This window comes from Leucoraja erinacea, chromosome 39 (genome assembly GCF_028641065.1).
Source record: "Leucoraja erinacea ecotype New England chromosome 39, Leri_hhj_1, whole genome shotgun sequence".
Classification (NCBI taxonomy): Eukaryota; Metazoa; Chordata; class Chondrichthyes; order Rajiformes; family Rajidae; genus Leucoraja; species Leucoraja erinaceus.
Genome location: NC_073415.1, coordinates 9380388 through 9401341, shown reverse-complemented (window position 1 = coordinate 9401341; position 20954 = coordinate 9380388). Strand labels below are relative to the sequence as shown.

General features: G+C 45.3%; 1 protein-coding gene and 1 long non-coding RNA gene across 5 annotated transcripts in view; one reads left to right on the top strand and one right to left on the bottom strand.

Moving 5' to 3' along the window:
* Positions 1–20954, top strand: part of pde4a (phosphodiesterase 4A, cAMP-specific) — a 170896-nt gene that overhangs the window by 121990 nt on the left and 27952 nt on the right. For 3 of the 4 annotated variants that reach the window (XM_055664262.1, XM_055664263.1, XM_055664261.1), the window contains 2 exons: positions 18661–18837; positions 19738–19774. In XM_055664262.1, the coding sequence (XP_055520237.1) occupies positions 18661–18837; positions 19738–19774 (214 nt within the window). Of the gene's footprint in view, positions 1–10816; positions 12709–18660; positions 18838–19737; positions 19775–20954 lie in introns of those variants that run through there. The other variant, XM_055664264.1, reaches the window with a different exon arrangement.
* LOC129714563 (uncharacterized) overlaps positions 18695–20954 on the bottom strand; it is a 77474-nt gene continuing 75214 nt past the window's right edge. The window contains exon 5 of the long non-coding RNA XR_008726364.1: positions 18695–19965. This is a non-coding gene — a long non-coding RNA (uncharacterized LOC129714563). The remainder of the gene's footprint in view (positions 19966–20954) is intronic.

The following is a 20954-nucleotide window of genomic DNA, read 5'->3' as shown; positions in this document are numbered from 1 at the left end:
TTTCTGGCACAAAATGTAATCTGTCCATTTCCCCCCGCTGTTCCTCCAGTCTGAAGAAAGGTCCCAACCCCAAAAATCACCCATCCATGCTCTCCAGAGCTGCTGCCTGACCCGCCCACTTCCTCCGATAGTCAGCAGTCTGAAGCAGGGTCACAACCTGAAACCGTCCCTATCCATGTTCTCCACAGAAGCTGCTTAATCCAAAGATAGACGCAAAAAGCTGGGCAGGCAGGATCTCTGAAGAGAAGGAATAGGTAACCTTTCGGGTCGAGACCCTTCTGTAGACTGAGAGCCAGGGAAAAAGGAAACGAGAGATGTAGACCGTAATATATCCTGACTCTCAGTCTGAAGAAGGGTCTCGACCCAAAACGTCACCTGTTCCTTTTCTCCAGAGATGCTGCCTGATCCGCTGAGTTACTCCAGCACTTTGTGTCTTTAATTTTGTTATCCAGCGCCTGGAGTTCTTTGCATTTCCTCCAATAATCTATTTGCTGTGTTGGAAGGAACTGCAGATGCTGGTTTAAACCGAAGATAGACACAAAAAGCTGGAGTAACTCAGCGGGCCAGGCAGCATCTCTGAAGAGAAGGAACGGGTGATGTTTCGGGTTGAGACCCTTCAGACTATTTTCTGTGGCATTTGGCATCTGGAGCTCCTCTAGTATCTTTGATTTCGACCCAGCCTGTGCATACACTATCATTCCCAACAGCAGAGGGCAGTATAAGATAAGGTTTTGGGAACACCGCTCCTGTAACAAATACCTCAGAAACCACAACCACTGGGCATTGTTTTATGGAGATGTTTGAAGGCAAAAATTTAATCAAGGCAGCTGTAAATGCTTTTAATCACAAGTTATGATTCATGTTTTAAGTCCAGCTCTGAAACTGCTAATGGCTTTGTGAGGCATTAGAAAATGGTTTACGAGTTCAATGCAAGCACTGGGACATCTATAAATAAAAGCACCAGTTGGCATTGCCGTGCTCAAACATCTGGCATCGTCTTGCCCAGAAATTCTCGAGACAGTACAACGCAGGAACTCCTCGCTCCAACCTCCCACCTCCCTCTCCTACTCGCTAGAATTTAGAAGATTGAGGGGGGGGGGGGATCTTATAGAAACTTACAAAATTCTTAAGGGGTTGGACAGGCTAGATGCAGGAAGATTATTCCCGATGTTGGGGAAGTCCAGAACTAGGGGTCACAGTTTAAGGATAAGAGGGAAGTCTTTTAGGACCGAGATGAGAAAATCATTTTTCACACAGAGAGTGGTGAATCAGTGGAATTCTCTGCCACAGAAGGTAGTTGAGGCCAGTTCATTGGCTATATTTAAGAGGGAGTTAGATGTGGCCCTTGTGGCTAAAGGAATCAGGGGGTATGGAGAGAAGGCAGGGATGGGATACTGAGTTGGATGATCAGCCATGATCTTATCGCAGGCTCGAAGGGCCGAATGGCCTACTCCTGCACCTATTTTCTATGTCTCTCCTGGCTGCACCACCTCCCCACCGCCAGACTCAGGGACAACTTCAGCTATTAGGGAACTTGATGAGTTCAGTCATCTGTGACTATCTTTGATCAGACTTTACTGACTTTACCTTGCACTCAACGTTACTCCCTTTATCATGTCTCTGCACACTGTCAATGGCTCGATTCTAATCATGTATTGTCTTTCTGCTGACTGGTTAGCAGGCAACAGAAGCTTTTCACTGTACCTCGGTACACATGACAATAAACTAAATTGAACTGAAATTAAACTGAACTGAGTCTGATAAAGAGCCACGACCAGCAACGCCACCTATCCATGTTCTCCAGACTTACTGCCTGACCCGCTGAATTACTCCAACACTTTGTGTCCTTTCAGGAACAACTTCTCTCCCTCTGTTATCAGGCTTCCATAACCTAGGGTACTGTCCGATTCACCTCTACCCCCCTTGCGGACATTGGACTTTGTCTATAGGACTGGTGCACTAAAATACTGAGAATCTTCCCCTTTGCTCTACCTATTGTACTTGAGTTTGACTTGGCTGTATTTAGAATCATAGTCAGAGTCATACAGCGTGGAAACAGGCCCTTCAGCCCAACCTGCCCACACCGGCCAACATGTGCCGTCTACACTTGTCCCACCTGCCTGTATTTGGCCCATATCCCTCCAAACCTGTCCTAGCCATGTACCTGTCTATATGTTTCTTAGTCCCACTACCTCTCTTTGTGTATAGCATTATCTGATCAGATTGGATAGCATGCAATGCAAAGCTTTTCACAGTATCTTGATAATAATAAACTTAAATCTAAACACCTCCTGTATCCACCTCTCCCATTTACCCCCCCCCCCCCTCACCACCCAACACCCCTCCTCCATTCACCTCTCTGCTACGTTTCCTTCTCAACACCACCTCTGACCCCCTGCAACCTCCTCATCCCAACTCCCCCCCCAAACCTCCTAACCAAGGGGGACCCAGTGTGGGGGAGGGGGGGGGGGGCACTCTCGTTTTAGAATCCACTGCCCAGGGGATAAGCCCGCATTTGTTTGTTTGTTGGTTGGTTCGTTCTGGTTAAAGCGCTGTGCACATGGCAGCCAACTAACCGTCGCTTGTCTTTTTCTTTTGTTTTCACTTTAAATGTAATTTTAATTTCAAGTTTTCATGTACCTAGTTGTGTGTTGTGACTGTTGGCAGACCAATTTGCCTCCGGGGACGAATAAAGTTCTATCATATCGTATCGTATCCCACTATTCCTCCTCCGTCCTCCCCTATCTCCCCCCATTTTCCGGCTCTCATTCCCCACCTCCCCAGTGCAGGATCTGGGGACACCAGCAGACGTGGCAACAGTTGATGGGGAGTTGCAGCTGTACGAGGCCTGGTCATACCCGGTCATAGTGACGTCTTTCCCCACTCCTATCCTCTATCTTATCTGTGCATTCACGTCAAGTCGGCAGCTCCCCTCCCTATAGATGGCACACCACATCCTGTGAACTCTACGCACGCCATCTCACTCACACGTTTCATACAAACACTAAAACACAGAAAATAGGTGCAGGAGTAGGCCATTCAGCCATTTGGCCCTTCGAGCCAGCACCGCCATTCGATGTGGTCATGGCGGGTCATCCAAAATCAGTACCTCGTTCTTCCTTTCTCCCCATATCCCTTGATTCCGTTAGCCCTAAGAGCTAAATCTAACTCTCTCTTGCAAACATCCAGTGAATTGGCCTCCACTGCCTTCTGTGTCTCATGTGAGTGCACCCCCAAATCTCAGTCTCTCTCTGTGAGCTGACTGTGGCTTCCCCTTCATCCCCCTGACTGGGTGGGAGGGGGGTCAATGGCCCGTGCGTCATGAAGGAGGGGTTGTGGTTCACAGTGACCTGTCCCAACATAGGTCTACAGTCAAACGTGCACCCTGCACAACCGCAGGTCATCCTAATGCACCCCTCTGTCAGTCACAGTGTTGCCCTGAGAAGCAGCACTTCAGTTTAGTTTATTGTCCCGTGTACCAAGACACAGTGAAAAACTTTTGTTGCGTGCTATCCAGTCGGCGGAAAGACAATACATGATTACAATCAAGCAATTTACAGTGTACAGATACATGATAAGGGAATAACGTTTAGTGCAAGGTAAAGCCAGCAAAACCCGATCCAGGATAGTCCAAGGTAGACAAAAATGCTGGAGAAACTCAGTGGGTGAGGTAGCATCTATGGAGCGAAGGAAATAGGCGACGTTTCGGGTCGAGACCCTTCATCATTGTCCCGAAATGTCACCTATTTCTTCGCTGCATAGATGTTGCCCCACCCGCTGAGTTTCTCCAGCATTTTTGTCTACCTTTGATTTTTCCAGCATCTGCAATTCATTCTTAAAGGATAGTCCGAGGGTCACCAATGAGATAGATAGTAGTTCAGGATTGCCCTCTGGTTGTGGTCTCCAGTGCTACATTCGCTGTAAGGCAGCAACTCTACCGCTGCGCCACAGTGTTCAGCACTAACCCTGGTATTAGATATCAGTTAAATGTTTCCATCATAAATGTTAAAACAACAACTCATTTATCTTGTAATTTCTGCTTTCAGAAGTAAATGATACTATCACTATCTTTAACCTTCAATCTATAACGTTCCCTTTCCCACAGGAGTTATGACCAGCCAAGTTAAATAAACAGTGCTGTCAGGGAAGAGAATTAACTCTTTTGTAACTTCATCGCTACGTTTTTGAGAATCCTGTGGTGTACTCTATCCACAAGAAGTATTCAGACTATTCCAATGTTGCTTTTGCATGGTCACACATGGCAGGGAAGCGGGAATCATCTTATTGCAACATGTAAGATCCTGAGACCAAGTAGACGTTGAGATGTTTCCACTGGTGGGAAGGATCTCGGACCTTGTTACCAGATCAGGAAGAAGCTGCTTAAAACTGAGGTACTTTGGAATATGTGTAGGAAGGAACTGCAGATGTTGGTTTAAACCGAAGGTAGACATAAAATGCTGGAGTAACTCAGCGGAACAGGCAGCATCTCTGGAGAGAAGGAATGGGTGATATTTTGGTTCTAAACCCCTTCTTCAGAATGTCTGCAGAATATTCTTTGGAATATCGTCTCTGAATCTCCAAATACTCTACCCGAGAGAGCTGTGGAGGCAAAATTATTGTGGCTATTTAAAGAGGAAGTAGATAAAGTTTTGAAAGTTTGGGGAATTGAAACTTACGGGGAACTGGCACAGATGATGAGATGCCTGGTTGAATGGGGACACACGAAGTGGTGGAGTAACGCAGATACTTTCAGGGTACTTTCTACAGTGCATCTGTTGAAGTTTGTTAGAATATTAGGTGATATCTTCAAACGTGTAAGAAAGTGGAGATGTTGGCGTACCTTCTTTGTTTTTACATGATAAATTCAGTCCAATATTTTATTAACAAAATGGTATGCAAAAAAGATAAAATAACCTGTTTGTAAAGGGAAAGATCAATAATGTGACAAGTCTCTTCCATGTTGTAGTCTTCCAAATGAGTATATTAAACTGAAGGAAAGATTAGGTTTCACGGTGAAATCAAAACCTCAATATGCCTGCATGAAAAGATGTATCTGTAGCAACAGGAGGAATTCAAGGGGGGTGTGTCGAAGGCAATAAAAGGCAGAGGGAAATAAACTGTTTTCCTGCCACCACATGGAAGGGTATTGTACAGATGTCCATATCTCTTGCCCAGAGTAAGTGAATCGAGGACCAGAGGACATACAAGGTGAAGGGGAAAAGATTTGTTAGGAATCTGAGGGGTGACTTTTTCACTCAAAGGCGGTGGGTGTATGGAACAAGCTGCCAGAGGAGGTAGTTGAGGCTGGGACTAGCCCAACGTTTAGGAAACAGATAGACAGGTACATGGTTAGGACAGGGTTCGAGAGATATGGACCGTGGGCAGGTGGGAATAGCATAGCTGGGACACGTTGGCCAGTGTGGGCAAGTTGGGCCGAAGGGCCTATTTCCACACTGTAACACTCTATGACTCTCTATGACTATGAAAATAATTCCAAATAAGACCCTGTATTTGAATTTAAACCATGTAAGGCAAGAGTAATTAAAACAAAATCCTTAGAAAAGTTTAGTTGATATAAAATATCGTAATCTTGCTGCAATCACACTGGCAATATGGAATAAAACCAGAAGATGTTAACACATAGCATCTGAGGTTTTCAACCTGAAATGTTAACTCTGCTACCCTTTTCAGGCGCTGAATGGGTGCAGAATTTTCTTTTACAATTTCTGAATACATCTTAAGAGGCCGAGAAAGGAAACAGTCACAGTAATTGCAACAACATAATTCCAAATAAGATCCTGTATTTGAATTTAAGTCATGTAAGACAAAAGCAATTAAAACAAAATACTTAGAAAGTTGATTTAAAGTATAATCACAGTTAGTTCCTAACACAAACCTTTTAGTATTTTCCACAGGGAATCTTGAATCAACACAATTCCGTGCCAGCATTTTAAACTTAAGACATTACAAAGGTTTAGATTAATTAGTTTAGAGATACAGCATGGAAACAGGCCCACCGACCAGCAATCCCCACACATTAACAGTATCCTACACACACTAGGGACAATTTTACATTTATACCAAGCCAATTAACCTGCAATCCTGAATGTCTTTGGAGTGTGTGAGGAAACTGAAGATATCGGAGAAAACCCACGCGGGAAACGGGGAGAACGTAGAAACTCCATACAGACAGCACCCGTAGTCGGGATCGAACTCGGGTCTCTGGCGCTGTGAGCATTGTAATGGCAGAAACTCTACCGCTGCGCCACCGTGCCACCCCAAATTCTTATGCGCAATCTAAATTTGAAATGAGCATACTCAACAATCAAATTCACACTTCAAAGCATCAATCTCTGCAATAATTTATGATCTCAAAGTGTCAAATGTTATGTGATACTCCCAGCCTGTGATCCCAAGAAACACACAGATGGTTGAATTAGCTCAGGGACTAATAACATGACGCAAGTTTCCCAGAAATAATACGCTCATTAAAAATAACTCCCCAACTCATGCTTGTAGAAAAAACACTGATTAAAAGGCTTCAGACTGTTGACAGAATTACGAAGGGTTGACAGGGCAGGGGGCTGCCTGCAGTGAATGTTAACCCAACACAGAGGCTGAATACTCTCAGTCCACTCCCTTCGCATTCACTCCCTCCATTAACTCTCAAGCCTTTCTTGACGTGCTCTGAGCGAGGGCTATGTGTATGTATTTATGTATGTACTTAATCTATGAACCACTGTTGTATAATGTTAGTACCTCCACCAATGTAAAACACTTTGGCCAACGAGAGTTGTTTTTTAAATGTGCTATAGAAATAAAAGTGACTTGACTTAAAAAAATAAAACCAAAGTCTGCCAAAATTCACAACTAAATATGGAACCAATTCAGTCTGCTGTTTCCTACAGAAATTCAAACTTTTACTGTCAATTGTTCAGAGAAATTAAGGAATATTTTAAAAATAAGTTATTTAGCTTAGTTTAAGAGATACAGTATGGAAATAGGCCCTTTGGCCCACCCAGGCTGTGCTTATTTATCATCGAACACCCATTTACACAAATTCCCAGTCTGAAGAAGGGTCTCGATACGAAACGTCACCTATTCCTTCTCTCCAGAGATGCTGCCTGACCCGCTGAGCTACTCCAGCATTTTGTGTCTATCTTCATCAATTCTAAATTATCCCGCTTTCTCATTGAGACAATGTAGAGAGGTCAATTAATCTTTCCCAGCAAGGACTTAAAATGTTTTTTATACCCATTTTCAATCATATCGGCACATCAAGGGATAATTCTCGAGTACATGCATATTTTTTCTTTTAATCGTCTTCTATAGTTTAAAGTTTACTTTAGTTTATTGTCAAGTGTACCGAGGTACAGTGAAAAAGGTTTTTATAACTGCCTGCACATACAAAAAAGACATCGAGCGGAAATTTGATGAAATTAAATGCTGTCGCCGGGTCTTGACCCGAAACGTCAACTGTTCCTTTGCCTCCAAGAAGCTGTTTGGCACGCTGTGTTCCTCCAGCAGTTTGTGTTTTTATTGCTAAAAGAAACACTGCACGTGTTAAGAATCTGAAGAAGGGTCTCGACCTGAAACTCCTTCTCTCCAGAGATGCTGCCTGTCCCACTGAGTGACTCCAGCATTTTGTGTCTGTCTGTCTATCTTCGTGTTAAATACAGCAATAAGTGAGTGCTGGGAATTTGATGAGTGTGCACAAGAGATGGTTTAGGTGTACAGCGTGGTGGGTTGCGGGGAACTGGCAGCCACGGATTGAGCTGTGTGTAGCTACTTGGCGTCTGGCCAAGGTATGAGCTGGAAATGAATGGCTCTGTCGTCATAGTGAAACAGAAGGGGCCGGGGCTGACTGGCGTCACCGACTCCACACACACGCCCTCCTCCTCAGCTGTTACTAATACCCGGAGCCAGGGGCTCGGAGCGCTGCACTTGACCTAAAACCTGGCATGATTGACCTGGATGTGCAGGAAGGAACTGCACATGCTGGTTTACACCGAAGATAGACAGTTTCAGTTCAGAAGAAGGGTCTCGACCCGAAATGTCACCTATTCCTTCTCTCCAGAGATGCTGCCTGTCCTGCTGAGTTACTCCAGCTTTTTCTGTTTATCTTCAGTTTAAACCAGCATCCTTCACATACTCAGTTCAGTTTAGTTTATTGTCACGTGTACCGAGGTACAGTGAAAAGCTTTTGTTGCGTGCTGACCAGTCAGTGGAAAGACAATACATGATTACAATCGAACCATTTACAGTATATAGATACATGATAAGGGAATAATGTTTAGTGCAAAGTAAAGTCAAATCAGATATAGTCTGAGGGTCACCAATGAGATAGATAGTAGTTCAGAACTGCTCTCTAATTGTGGTAGGATGATTCAGTACACAAAATGCTGTAGTAACTCAGCAGGACAGGCAGCATCTCTGGAGACAAGGAATGGGTGACGTTTCGGATCAAGACTCTTCTTTTTACCTGCAAATGGATTCAGGCTCCGCGCAAGTTCATAATAAGTTTATGTGATAGGAGCAGAATTAGGCCAATCGGCCCATCGAGTCTACCCTGCCATTCAATCATGAACGATCTATCTTCCCATTTGAAGACTTTCACCATTCCCAGCTCCCTGCCGAATATCCAACAGTTTCTCCTCTGGTGAGGATGGACCCTTCTCATGACTGCCCACACCGTGTGCCAGTTCTGTTGGATTCCCCCGCGCACATTACTTGGTTGACCATGCTGCCTCATTACATCTGTCACCCCATCAGTCCATCTCAAAGAGATGTATGTGGATAAAGAGTGTCGGAAGGAACTGCAGATGCAGGTTTACACTGGATAGACACAAAATGCTGGAGTAACTCAGCGGGACAGGTGGCATCTCTGGAGAGAAGGGAAGGAAACATCACCCATTCCTTCTCTCCAGAGATGCTGCCTGTCCTGCTGAATGACTCCAGCATTTTGAGTCTATCTTCAATTGAAACCAGCATCTGCAGTTCCTTCCAACATAACCATTGTCACTTTAATTTCCTTAATACACTTTTATTTTGTTGTACTCATGTCATGACATATTGATTAGTGAAGTAATGGAGTACTGCACATTGTAACATGGTACTGAAACACATCCATCCTGATCTGTTCACCTCATTAGTTTTTTTATTGATAGTAAGCACAACCATCCTTGTTCAATAGGTTGATTAATTACAGTGTGACATCTGTACTGTTCTGCCGACAAGTTGTGCATCTTTGTTCTCAGCAATCCACCTCTATCCTTGCTCTGATTGCAGAAGTGTCTCCATCATTAGTCTGGATGTGTCTCCCATACCCACTTGGCATTATTTAATTCCATCCGATGATCTGTTTTTATGGGTCTCAGAAATACCGCTGCAATTAAGTTACAGTCGTGCTGGAACATTGGGCCGTGATAATTATGACGCCTCATTTGCGTTGAGCTCGGCATGTCTCTAAGGAATTAGATGCTGCCTGTCCAGCTGAGTTACTCCAGCATTTTATGTGTCTACTGGGTGGAAGGAATGGGTGACGTCAAGACCCTTCTTCAGACTCATGGAAATGAGGCGCTCCAGTGTTGAACCTGAGTTTGGTTTCCCTGTCTACACCAGCTCTGACTGATCAGGATTTATTGGACAACATCTTTCCACCGAGCTAAAGTATTATCTGACCAAGAGCAATTCAGAGCAACATAGAAGGTTATTTAGCCCATCGGGTTTATGCAGGGTCTTGCAGCAATCCCATTCCTCCACTAATTTACCGTTCTTAGTTTAGTTTAGTTTAGAAATACAGCACGGAAACATGTCCTTCGGCCCACTGAGTCCGCACCGACCAGCAATCCCCGCACACTAACACTATCTGACACACATTAGGGACAATTTACAATTATACCAACCTAATTAACCTATAAACCTGTATGTTTTTGGGGTGTGGGAGGAAACCAAAGATCCTGGAGAAAACCCACACAGGTCACAGGGAGAATGTACAAACTTCGTACAGACAGCACCCGTAGTTGGGATCGAACCCGAGTCTCCGGCGCTGTGAGGCAGCAACTCTACCACTGTGCCACCTTGCCACCCTCTCACATATCAACTAAGAATCCCCACCACCCAACTACACCAGGGGTAATTCGCAGGAACCAAATGACTTACTAACCCACACATCTTTGTCATGTGGAAGGAAACCAGAGCACACATGCAGTCACTATGCGAACATGCAAACTCCACATAAATAACTCCAGAGATTATGATCAGATCCAGGATGGTGGAAATGTGAGGCAGCAGTACTAACCGCTGCACCTTGTGCCACCCTAACTGCAAAGTGGTCCCTGCATGATATATGAAGCTCCAGTCTAAGGCTATTCCATTAGTTCAAGGTTACACAAAAAAGCTGGAGAAACTCAGCGGGTGCAGCAGCATCTATGGAGCGAAGGAAATAGGCAACGTTTCGGGCCGAAACCCTTCTTCAGACTGATCGGGGGCAGGGGTGGGCGGGGACAAGAAAGGACAAAGGAGGAGGAGCCCGTATGAACATCGAATTCTCCCAATTTTGTTAGTCCTTGCTGTCTCCTCCCCTTCCTCAGCCCCCCTGCTGTCTCCTCCCATCCCCCAGCCTTCTGGCTACTCCTCCTTTTCCCTTTCTTGTCCCCACCCACCCCCGCCCCCGATCAGTCTGAAGAAGGGTTTCGGCCCGAAACGTTGCCTATTTCCTTCACTCCATAGATGCTGCTGCACCCGCTGAGTTTCTCCAGCTTTTTTGTGTAACCTTCGATTCTCCAGCATCTGCAGTTCCCTCTTAAACTCCATTAGTTCAATGTCTGCCTTGATCTAGGGGGAAATTCTTGCCCTGCTTCAGGAGGCTGATGGTACAAGAAATACATTGGTGGCTGAACATGAGACCGAGTGAGTGATTCACTGTGGGAGGGGCAGTGTTGAGGTAGTGCCGCACTCTCAGAGGGGCAGCAACAAGGCTGCAAAGTTGGTGATCTCATTTAGGTAGGAAATTGGTCCAAAACGCATTGAGTGAGTGAACAGGTGCGTATTCACAATCATCCCAGCTATTATTTTGCCGGGGTCATGATTATGTAATAAACAGGTTATGTAGTTGCTTCTTTACAATGCTAACTCTACATTCTTTTGACTTTAAGTCTTTTGTGGCAGTCTGGGAATAATAAAATCTCTAAAGGAGCTGCAACATAATCAGAAAGTGCTGGAAATACACAGCCGCGCAGGCAGTGTTTCTCAAAGTTGTGAATTTGTGGAATTCTCTGCCACAGAAGGCAGTGGAGGACAATTCACCGATGTTTTCAAGAGAGAATTAGATTTAGCTCTGAGGGTTAACGGAATCAAGGGATATGGGGAAAAAGCAGGAACAGGATACTGATTTTAGATGATCAACCATGATCATATTGAATGGCTCAAAGGGCCGAATGGCCTACTCCTGCACTTATTTTCTATGTAACTATTGACATTGATGGAAGGTTATTGATCAGCACTGTTGGTTGCTCCTCTATCTGTTGATGGGGCTTTGCTTGTCAATCATCTCCAGCATCTCCTGGGTTTCATTCTGATTTGCAGCATCTGCAGTATTTTATTTTCCTATGGATATCCACAGACCCTGTTGCCCACACTGTGCTCTTCTGGCTGTGGTTGGTTCCTCCTGCAGATGTCAATACTGGGTTGCAGTGTGTCGTGACCTCACACACATTCTTTGGAGTAACTCAACGGGTCAAGCAGCATCTCTGGAGAAAAAAATGGGTGATGTTTTGGGCTGGTACTCTACTTCATATTTTAAATGTCGCCCATCCATTCCTTCTCTTCAGAGATGCTGCCTGTCCCGCTGAGTTACTCCAGCATTTTATGCCTATCTTCAATTTAAACCATCACAACTAGAGAGCAGTCCTGAACTACTATCTATCTCATTGGTGACCCTCGGACAGTCTATGATCGGAATTTACTGGCTTTACCTTGCACTAAATGTTATTCCCTTATCATGTATCTGTATACTGTGAACGGCTCGATTGTAATCATGTATTGTCTTTCTGCTGACTGGTTAGCACGCAACAAAAGCGTTTCCCTGTACCTTGACATTGATGGCCTGACAATAAACTAAACAGAACTGAAGTTCGCTGCACATGGACTAGTAGCACAAGAGAGGGGAAGAGCGAGAGAACAGCTTCTCTCTTATGTGTAGGAAGGAACTGCAGATGCTGGTTTGCAACGAAGATAGACACAAAATGCTGCAGTAACTCAGCGGGTCAGGCAGCATCTCCGGTTAAAATAAAATCACCAGAGATGCTGTCTGTCCCGCTGAGTTACTCCAGAATTTCAGTGTCTATATTTGGAGCACAACCAGCATCTATCTGCAGTTCCTTCCTACACAGTCTTGTCTTATCTCCCCTGCCCATGAAGGTCGTCTGACGTGTTTCTCAAATGAGAAGCCCCGGTCCGGTCCAGAGCAATGTGCCAGTGTCCGGGTTTTCGCGGCTGTCGTGCTACCTCGGGACAGAGAGAAGTGACTAAAGTGCTGGGGGAAGTTGAACTGTGCAAGTTCTCCCGGCTATTTCTGCCTGTGTGGGTCGCGAAGTGGCTTCTCGGATGTAGCCGAGGATAGGACTGCAGCCCTGGGTGGAACGGTGTTATGCATTTCTCCTTCAATGAGGAAGACATTAAGAAACAGCGATTCACCAGGACTCTTAGGTTGGTGGGTCGTTGCCGGCGATCTTGCACAGTGATTCGGGGAAGAAGGGGCGATGACAAATAGCAACAGACACAGCTCCACCCTGGAGCCACGGGCACCCAGACACCAGCTCCACCCTGGAGCCACGGGCACCCAGACACCAGCTCCATCCTGGAGCCACGGGTGACCAGACATCAGCTGTATGCTGCTACCGCAAGCGTACGAACGCCAGCTCCGTCTTGGAGCTGCTGGACTAAAACACCAGCTCCATCCTGGAGTCGCTGGACTCAAACGCTAGCTCCAACCTAGACTCAGAAGGTCTAAAACAGCAGCTCAATCCTGGGGCCACAAGGGCTCAAGCACTAGCTCCAACCTGCACAGAATCAGAGTCATTCCAGTGTAGATGCGCTCATTGAGTCCACACTGTTGATTTTTGAACAAATGTGTAGGAAGTAACTTCAGATGCTGGTTTACATTGAGGATAGACACAGCATGCTGGATTAACTCAGCGGGACAGCCAGCATCTCTGGAGAGAAGGAATGCGTGACATTTCGGGTCGAGTCTGAAGAAGGGTCTCGAAAGTCACCCATTCCTTCTCTCCAGAGATGCTGCCTGTCCCGCTGAGTTACCCCTGCATTTTGTGTCTATCTAACTGTTTTCCGTGACTATGTTGTTCTGTGTTCTGACTTGGATTGAGTACAGAAGAGAAATGAACTTGTGCTGGTGTGTATGTTGGCAATGAGCTAAGATCAGAACTGTGAGTTGTGACTGTGCAATCCAGGAGGACAGTTGAAGGTGGAATGAAAAGCATCATCGCTTCTCAGACCAACGTAGGACTTGTTTAAGCAGAGTGAAGGATAAGGGCGAGGGTATAGGATATTTAATCCTAGAGTATGTGAGGAAGGGTGGTGAGAAGATGTAGATAAAATAAACACTGGTTGCAAGCATGCAATTAGTGAAGCTTCTGTCGATGCTCATCCAGTGTTTGTGGTGATGTCTTGTGTTTTAAGCTCGTGGGATGATGATTTTATAGTTTAGTTCAGATTAGTTTATTCTTCTTGTCGAGTCCACACACAAGAGTAGATGTTGTCCAGCCAGAGCTGATCACATTTCTCGGCATCTGCATACAATGGTGTCTGCCTTGTGCTTCTTGTGTGTGGTGGTGGAAAGATTGGTGGAAACAGGGCCGCGACGTGAACGCTCTTTCCTTGACCCCAGTTTAGTTTATTCTCACGTGTTTAGTTGTTACAGTGAAAAGCTTTTGTTGACTAGCCAGTCAGCGGAAAGACAATACACGATTACAATCGATCCGTTTACAATGTATAGATATATGAAAAGGGAATAACGTTTAGTGCAAGGTAAAGCCAAAAATGTCCGATCAAGGATAGTCCGAGGGTCACCAATGAGGTAGATAGTAGTTTAGCACTGCTCTCTGGTTGTGGTAGGATGGTTCAATTGCCTGATAACAACTGGGAGGAAAGTGTCCCTCAATCTGGAGGTGTGTGTTTTCACACTTCTGTATCTTTTGCCAGAATCGACTTAATCTGACTTCAGTCAGCTCGTGTTCTTATCTTTTGACACCTGTCATGAATACTTTGAGATATTGTTCATGAATAAGCCCAGATTGGCATAGATCCCAGGTGGCCGTGGATTCTTGCACAACCTAGAGTAGACTGTAGTTAGTCGAACGTACACAGCATATTGCAGTACCTCTGCTTTCTCTATTGATGATCCACATGCTATTGGATTATTGTGGCATTCTGTGTCCCACCTATAGTCATCTTCCTCTAATAGAGAACCTCAGATACAACCTGTTCCCCTGAACTCCAGTGTAATGATGCTGATGTGAGTTAGTGTTTCAGCTTAGTTTATTAGTGTCATAAGGTCATAAGGAGTAGGAGTAGAATTAGGCCATTTGACCATCAAGTCTACTCCGCCATTCAATCTGAACTATCTGATCTATCTCTCCATTCTAACCCCATTCTCCTGCCTTCTCTGCATAACCTCTGTACGACTCAAGAATATATCTATCTCTGCCTTAAAAAAATGCACTGACTTGGCCTCCACAGCCTTCTGTGGGATAGAATTCCTCAAATTCACCACCAACTAAAGAAATTTCTCCTCATCCCCTTCCTAACAGAACATCCTTTAATTCTGAAGCTGTGGCCTCCAGTCCTGGACTCTCACACTAGTGGAAACATCCTCTCCACATCCACCCTATCCAAGCCTATACGTATAACGAGGTCCAGTGAAAAGTTTTTGTTGAGATGAGGAGGAATTTCTTTAGCTAGAATGTGTAATTCATTGCCATAGAATTCAAGACCAAGTCATTGGGTATTTTTAAAGCAGAGATTTGTTTCATGGTGAAAAAGGTTACGTGGAGAGGGCAGGAGAATGGGGTTGAGAGGGAGAGATAGATCAACCATGATCGAATGGTGGAGTAAATGCGACGGGACAAATGGCCTCATTCTGCTCCTATCACTTGTGAATATTTGTATCTCTGTCAAGATCACTAACAGTGATGAATGATTCAGGTTGTCGTATGTGGAAGCTTGTGTCTGCAGTTGGCTGCCACAGTTCCTACATTGCTACATGACTACACAGCACGTACTTCACTGGCTGTGAGACATCCTGAAATGAATGTGAGAGGTGCAATGGAAATGTAGGTCACTCAAGGTGATGAAAATTGCATTCATTTATCTTAGATTTTGAGGGCAGCTTCCATGTCAGAAATTTGCAACGCATCGTCCCAAAAGTGTGGGCTATAAAAGCAAATGATTTTGGCTGCTGGAACTCTAAAGGATACGCTGGAAATACATAACATGTTTGGCAGCATCTGTGGAGAGAGGGACTATCAACTTGTGAATGATCTTTCTCCAGCAGGGTGGATGTGGGTAGGATGATTCCTAGTTAGTCAGTTTAGTTTATTGTCACGTGTACCGAGGTACAGTGAAAAGCTTTTGTTGCGTTCTATCCAGTCAGCGCAAAGACAATACATGATTACATTCAAGCCATTTATCGTGTATAGAAACATGATGAGCACCATTTAGTGTAAGGTAAAGCCAGCAAAGTCCCATCAATGATAGTTTGAGCCCACTGTCTCTGCCTCTTCCTTTCTTTTACCCCACCCCTACATCTGAAGAAGGGTTTCGACCCGAAACTTCAACTTTTCCTTTGCTCCATAGATGCTGCCTCACCTGCTGAGTTTCTCCAACCGACCAGCGATCACCCCGCACACTAACACTATCCTACATACAAACTAGGGACAATTATACCAAGCCTACAAACCTGTAGGTATTTGGAGTTCAGGAGGAAACCGGAGATCCCGCAGGTCACGGGGAGAACGTACAAACTCTGTACATACAGCACCCTTTGTCAGAATCAAACCCGGGTCTCTGGCGCTGTGAGGTAGCAACTCTAACGCTGCGCCACCGTGCCGCTGGTGGAGATGTTTCAAAGAAGGCCCGTCGGGTGCCCTTGAACCTTGATCCCAGCCCACCTGGTAATGCCGTGCCACGACAGAGCTCAGAACAGAATCTGTCTGGGGAGTGTGGTGCCGGTCATGCAAATAATATGGTTCGCCCGCAAGGAAACTGCCTGTAAGTAGAGTGTCAGTGCTGGGGTTGTTGGCCAGGGACTGGCTGCTGACAATGCTCTGCTTAGCCTTGCAATTGGAGTATGTTGTGGGAATGTCATTGGTGATATCTCGGCCGCACCTTAACGATAGGTTATCCAAGTTCCAGAACATACTGAGCTTAAGGGGAGACTGTGAGCTTTGTACTAGGCTGGAGGTCTTGATCTTAAAACAATTTCCTCAGATGGCCCAAGACAGTGCCACCCCATTGAAGGCCTTGCTGAAGGTCATTGTCAATGTCCACCTTTGCTAAGAAGGTTGATTTGTCAGACACCACTGATAAAGTTCCCCCGTTTCAAAGTTTTGGTGCTGGGTTTGAGTATTGGAATTTGTGGGACTTGTTGCGCTGAGTACTTTACTTTAGTGATCCAGCAACAACCAGCGATCACCCCATACACTAGCACTATCCTACACACGCCATGGACAATTTACAATTTTACAAAAGCCAATTGATCTACAAACCTGTACATCTTTGGAGTGTGGGAGGATACCACGCAGTCACAGGGAGAAAGTAGAAACTCCGTACAGACAGCACCTTTAGTCAGGATTGAACCCTGGTCTCTGGCGCTGTAAGGCAGCAACTCTACCTGCTGCGCCACCATGTTGCCCACAGCGTTGCATGTGTACGTTCTCGCCGTGACCTGCGTGGGTTTTCTCCGAGATCATCGGTTTCCTCCCACACTCCAAAGACGTACAGGTTTGTAGGTTAATTGGCTTGGTATCAATGTATAATTGTCCCTAGTGTGTGTAGGATAGTGTTAGTGTGCGGGGATCACTGGTCGGTGGGGACTCGGTGGGCCGAAGGGCCTGTTTCCGCACTGAATCTCTAAACTAAACTAAGATAATGTCAACTCTTTCCCATTGTCTAGTGTACAGTATTTTGTAACTTCTTTCCTGAAGTGTCAGGGCTTATGGGGAGAAGACAGGAAAATTGGGCCAAATGGCCTAATTCTCCACCTATCACATGGCCTTATGAAAAGCCATGTTCACATTTTTCAACCAAGCCCTCTAGTCACAAACCTGCCAACCAGTGGAAATGGTTCCTCCCCATCAACTACATCGATAACTATACATATCTAAAGGTTTTGATTGATTAACTGTAAATTCCAAAACATACATTCCGTGATGTGCCTAATCTTTCCTCATCGTTCAGCTGTTGAAGCTGTACCATGCTTTGTCCAAGGCCAATATATTCTCCCCAAGGTATGCTGGCCAGAACTGCTAGAGGAGCTAGAATCTTTGCTGCTCAGCAAACACCAGATGTGGGCCAACAGACCTGCGTATTGCTGCAGCAGAACTTCCATGTCCTTGTGCTTCAGGGGAGAGGAGATATTGGATTCAGTTTAGTTTATTGTCACGCGTTCCGAGCTTCCGTGAAAAGCTTTTATTGCGTGCTGAGACTGACTCCCTCTCCAGTCTTAGCGCATCACCAATCCTTTCCACTCTTCACTTTAATTTCATGTTTCATGTGTTTTGTGTTTTTATGACAGTTGGCAGATCAATTTCCTTCCTGGGATAAATAAAGTTCTATCGTATCGTATTGTAACCAGGCAGTGGAAAGACAGTACATGATTACAATCGAGCCGCCCACAGTGTACAGACACATGATAAAGGGAATAACTCCAATTACGTTTAGTCCAAGACAAAGTCCAGTAAAGTCTGATCAAAGATGGTCCATGGGATCTCCAATGAGGTAGATAATAGTTCAGGACTGCTCTCTAGTTGTGGTGGGATGGTTCGGGGAGTGTGTACCTTGGGGAGAGACAAAACATGAAGGGAGGAGAAGGAAGAACAACATTTGAAACCCAATGCATTGACCATTTAAAACTAACTCATGACCTAACAGCAAGGAGGAATTCCTTTAGCCAGAGGGTGGTGAATCAGTAGAATTCATTGCCACAGATGGCAGGGGGAGGGGGGGTTTGTTGGTTATTGGGTATTTATAAAGCATTGGCTTGAGAGGTTGTTGATTGGTGCGGGTTATGTCAGGGGTTATGGGGAGAAGTCAGGAGAATGGGGTTGAGAGGGAAAAATACATCAGCCATGATCAAATGGTGGAGTATAGTGGATAATTCTGTGCCTTATGATCTGATGAACTTTTGCCTTCCATCACAGTGAGGAGGGCCTGGTAGACTCACTGTGGTGGATGTTAAATCTGTGTTCATTGTATGTGTTGTTATTTTATTCTCTGTTATGACTGTGAGGCACAACATTTCGTTCAGACTGAAAGGTCTGAATGACAATAAAGGATGCTTTGACTTTATGAACTTTCCAAGTGCTCAGTCATTTGTAGGGAAGTCTGGGTGAATTACAGCCGTGTCCTCTCTTTATGTCACAGTTTTGATGTTGAGAATGGCCCGTCTCCAGCTCGGAGTCCGATGGATGCACAAGCGAGTCCAGGACTGGTCATTCATCCCCAGAGCCAGCGCCGAGAGTCATTCCTCTATCGGTCGGACAGCGACTACGACATCTCACCCAAAGCAATGTCTCGAAATTCCTCCGTGAACAGTGATGTGTGAGTACAAATTCCCAACGTTACATTATTTAAACACTCTCTCTCTCTTACACTGAGGTCACCCCCTCTCTTTCTCAGTACATGAACTATAGAACAGTTCAGCACAGGGACAGGCCCTTCAGCCCGCAATGTCTGTGCCAAATTAGTCTATCTGCCTGCATATGATCCAAATCCCTCCATGCTCTGCATATCCATGCATCCATTCAAAAACCTCTTGAAATGCAGTCCCTTTAACCCCTCTCTTCACGTTCGCGCCCTCCTATTTTCTCTTCTCCCACTCCCTCGTTCTTCTCTTCACCTTTAGTTACACTCCATCATCCCATCCCCACATTCACTTTCCCACTCTCTCTTCCACCCCCCCTCTCTCAACCTCTCCCTTGATCCCTTTCGCTTTCTGCGTTGCCCTCTTCCTTGCCCTCATGCTCTCTCTCCCAGATCTCTGCTCTACATCAAAAGCTCGCTGTAGCAAGTGCTTCCTGTCAAAAGTGCTTTATTTCTTACGAAACGAATGCGTTCCAGATCCTGGAAATTGATATAAACCAGAAAATGTTGGAATCCCTCAAATGTGAATGACTGTCTGTGGAGAGACACTCAGAAGAAACATGTCGTATGGTGATCCTTCATCGGATCATTGACCAGAAATATTCACTGTGTTTCCTTTTCCACAGATCCTGCCTGACCCAGCTGATCTTTACTTACTTTCTATCCCAACTTCAGATTCACTTTTCCCAGATTTCTACAAAGTACTTCACAGATGCATTATCTGCTGCTTGCTTCTATATCTCTGTCCTGTCTTACTCATCTGTGCACAGCCTCTGTCATTAGATGTGTCAGGAGGGATTTCTGGGTCTGTTACCAACTTGTTGGTCCATGTTGTCAACTCTGTTTGTTTTCTTCCAGTCATACCGAGGACCTTATCGTCACACCTTTCGCACAGGTAAGTTGAATGTTCAACACCTTCATCCAGGCTATCTTTTTCCTCATTCTCTCCCTCTGCAACATTATCACAACCTCGATAGGAATCCCTCGAAAATCCCACTCTGGAGTATTAGCTGTGGAAACTAGATCTCAGCTGCTCCTTAGATGGCCACAAAGTGCTGGAGTAACTTAGCAGATCAGGCAGCATCTCTGGAGAAAAAGGAGAGGTGAGATTGATCAGGCATGATTGAATGGCGGAGTAGACTTGATGGGCCGAATGGCCTAATTCTGCTCCTATCCCCTAGCTCACTTTCTCCCAACTTGTTTACAAAAGATTAGCGTTTCCTTCTTCTTCCTGCAATTCTTGTGCCCTTGTTTTCTCTTTGCCCTTCTCGTGCCCTTACGTTTACTGCGCCTATTGATTTCCAGATAATTGTTATATTTTTAACCTAATATCAGCCTTCGCTTACATTTTATTTTAATCTTGGCTTCATTCATCCTTCAGGATCTAGCATTTGACTCCCCATCTTGATACTAAAGCCAGGGATCTCATTTGATACTTTAACAGCTCTCAACTTATCCTTCCATGCCTAAACTCTCCCCTGTTCTCTCGTTTACACCTCGTTGTTCGAATTCTTCCCACCAAATGTATCACCTCACACTTTGTTAAACTTCACTAATCATTTGTTCCCTAAGATAGGCACAAATAGCTGGAGTAACTCAGCGGGCCAGGCAGCACCTCAAGAGAAAAGGTGATGTTTCGGTTCGAGCCCCTTCTTCACACTGGAGAAGTAGTCTTTCCAGTAGAATCTGTCCACCCAGTTCTGCCTGTTTAGTTTGGTTTAGATATACAGCACGGAAACAGGCCCTTCGGCCCACCGAGTCCGTGCCGACCAGCAATTAACACTACCCTATACACACTCGGAACAATTTTTTACATTTATACCAAGCCGATTAACCTACAAACCTGTACGTCTTTGGAGTGCAGGAGGAAACCCACGCAGGTCACGGGGAGAACGTACAAACTCCATACAGCAAGCACCCATAGTCAGGATGGAACCCGGGTCTCTGGCGCTGTGAGGCAGCAACTCTACCACTGCGCCACCATGCCACCCTCACTATTTGTGATCGCCTCACTATTTGCACACTCGTGTTGTCGGCAGAGCGACAGTTACACACTCACCCCCTGGGGAACACCC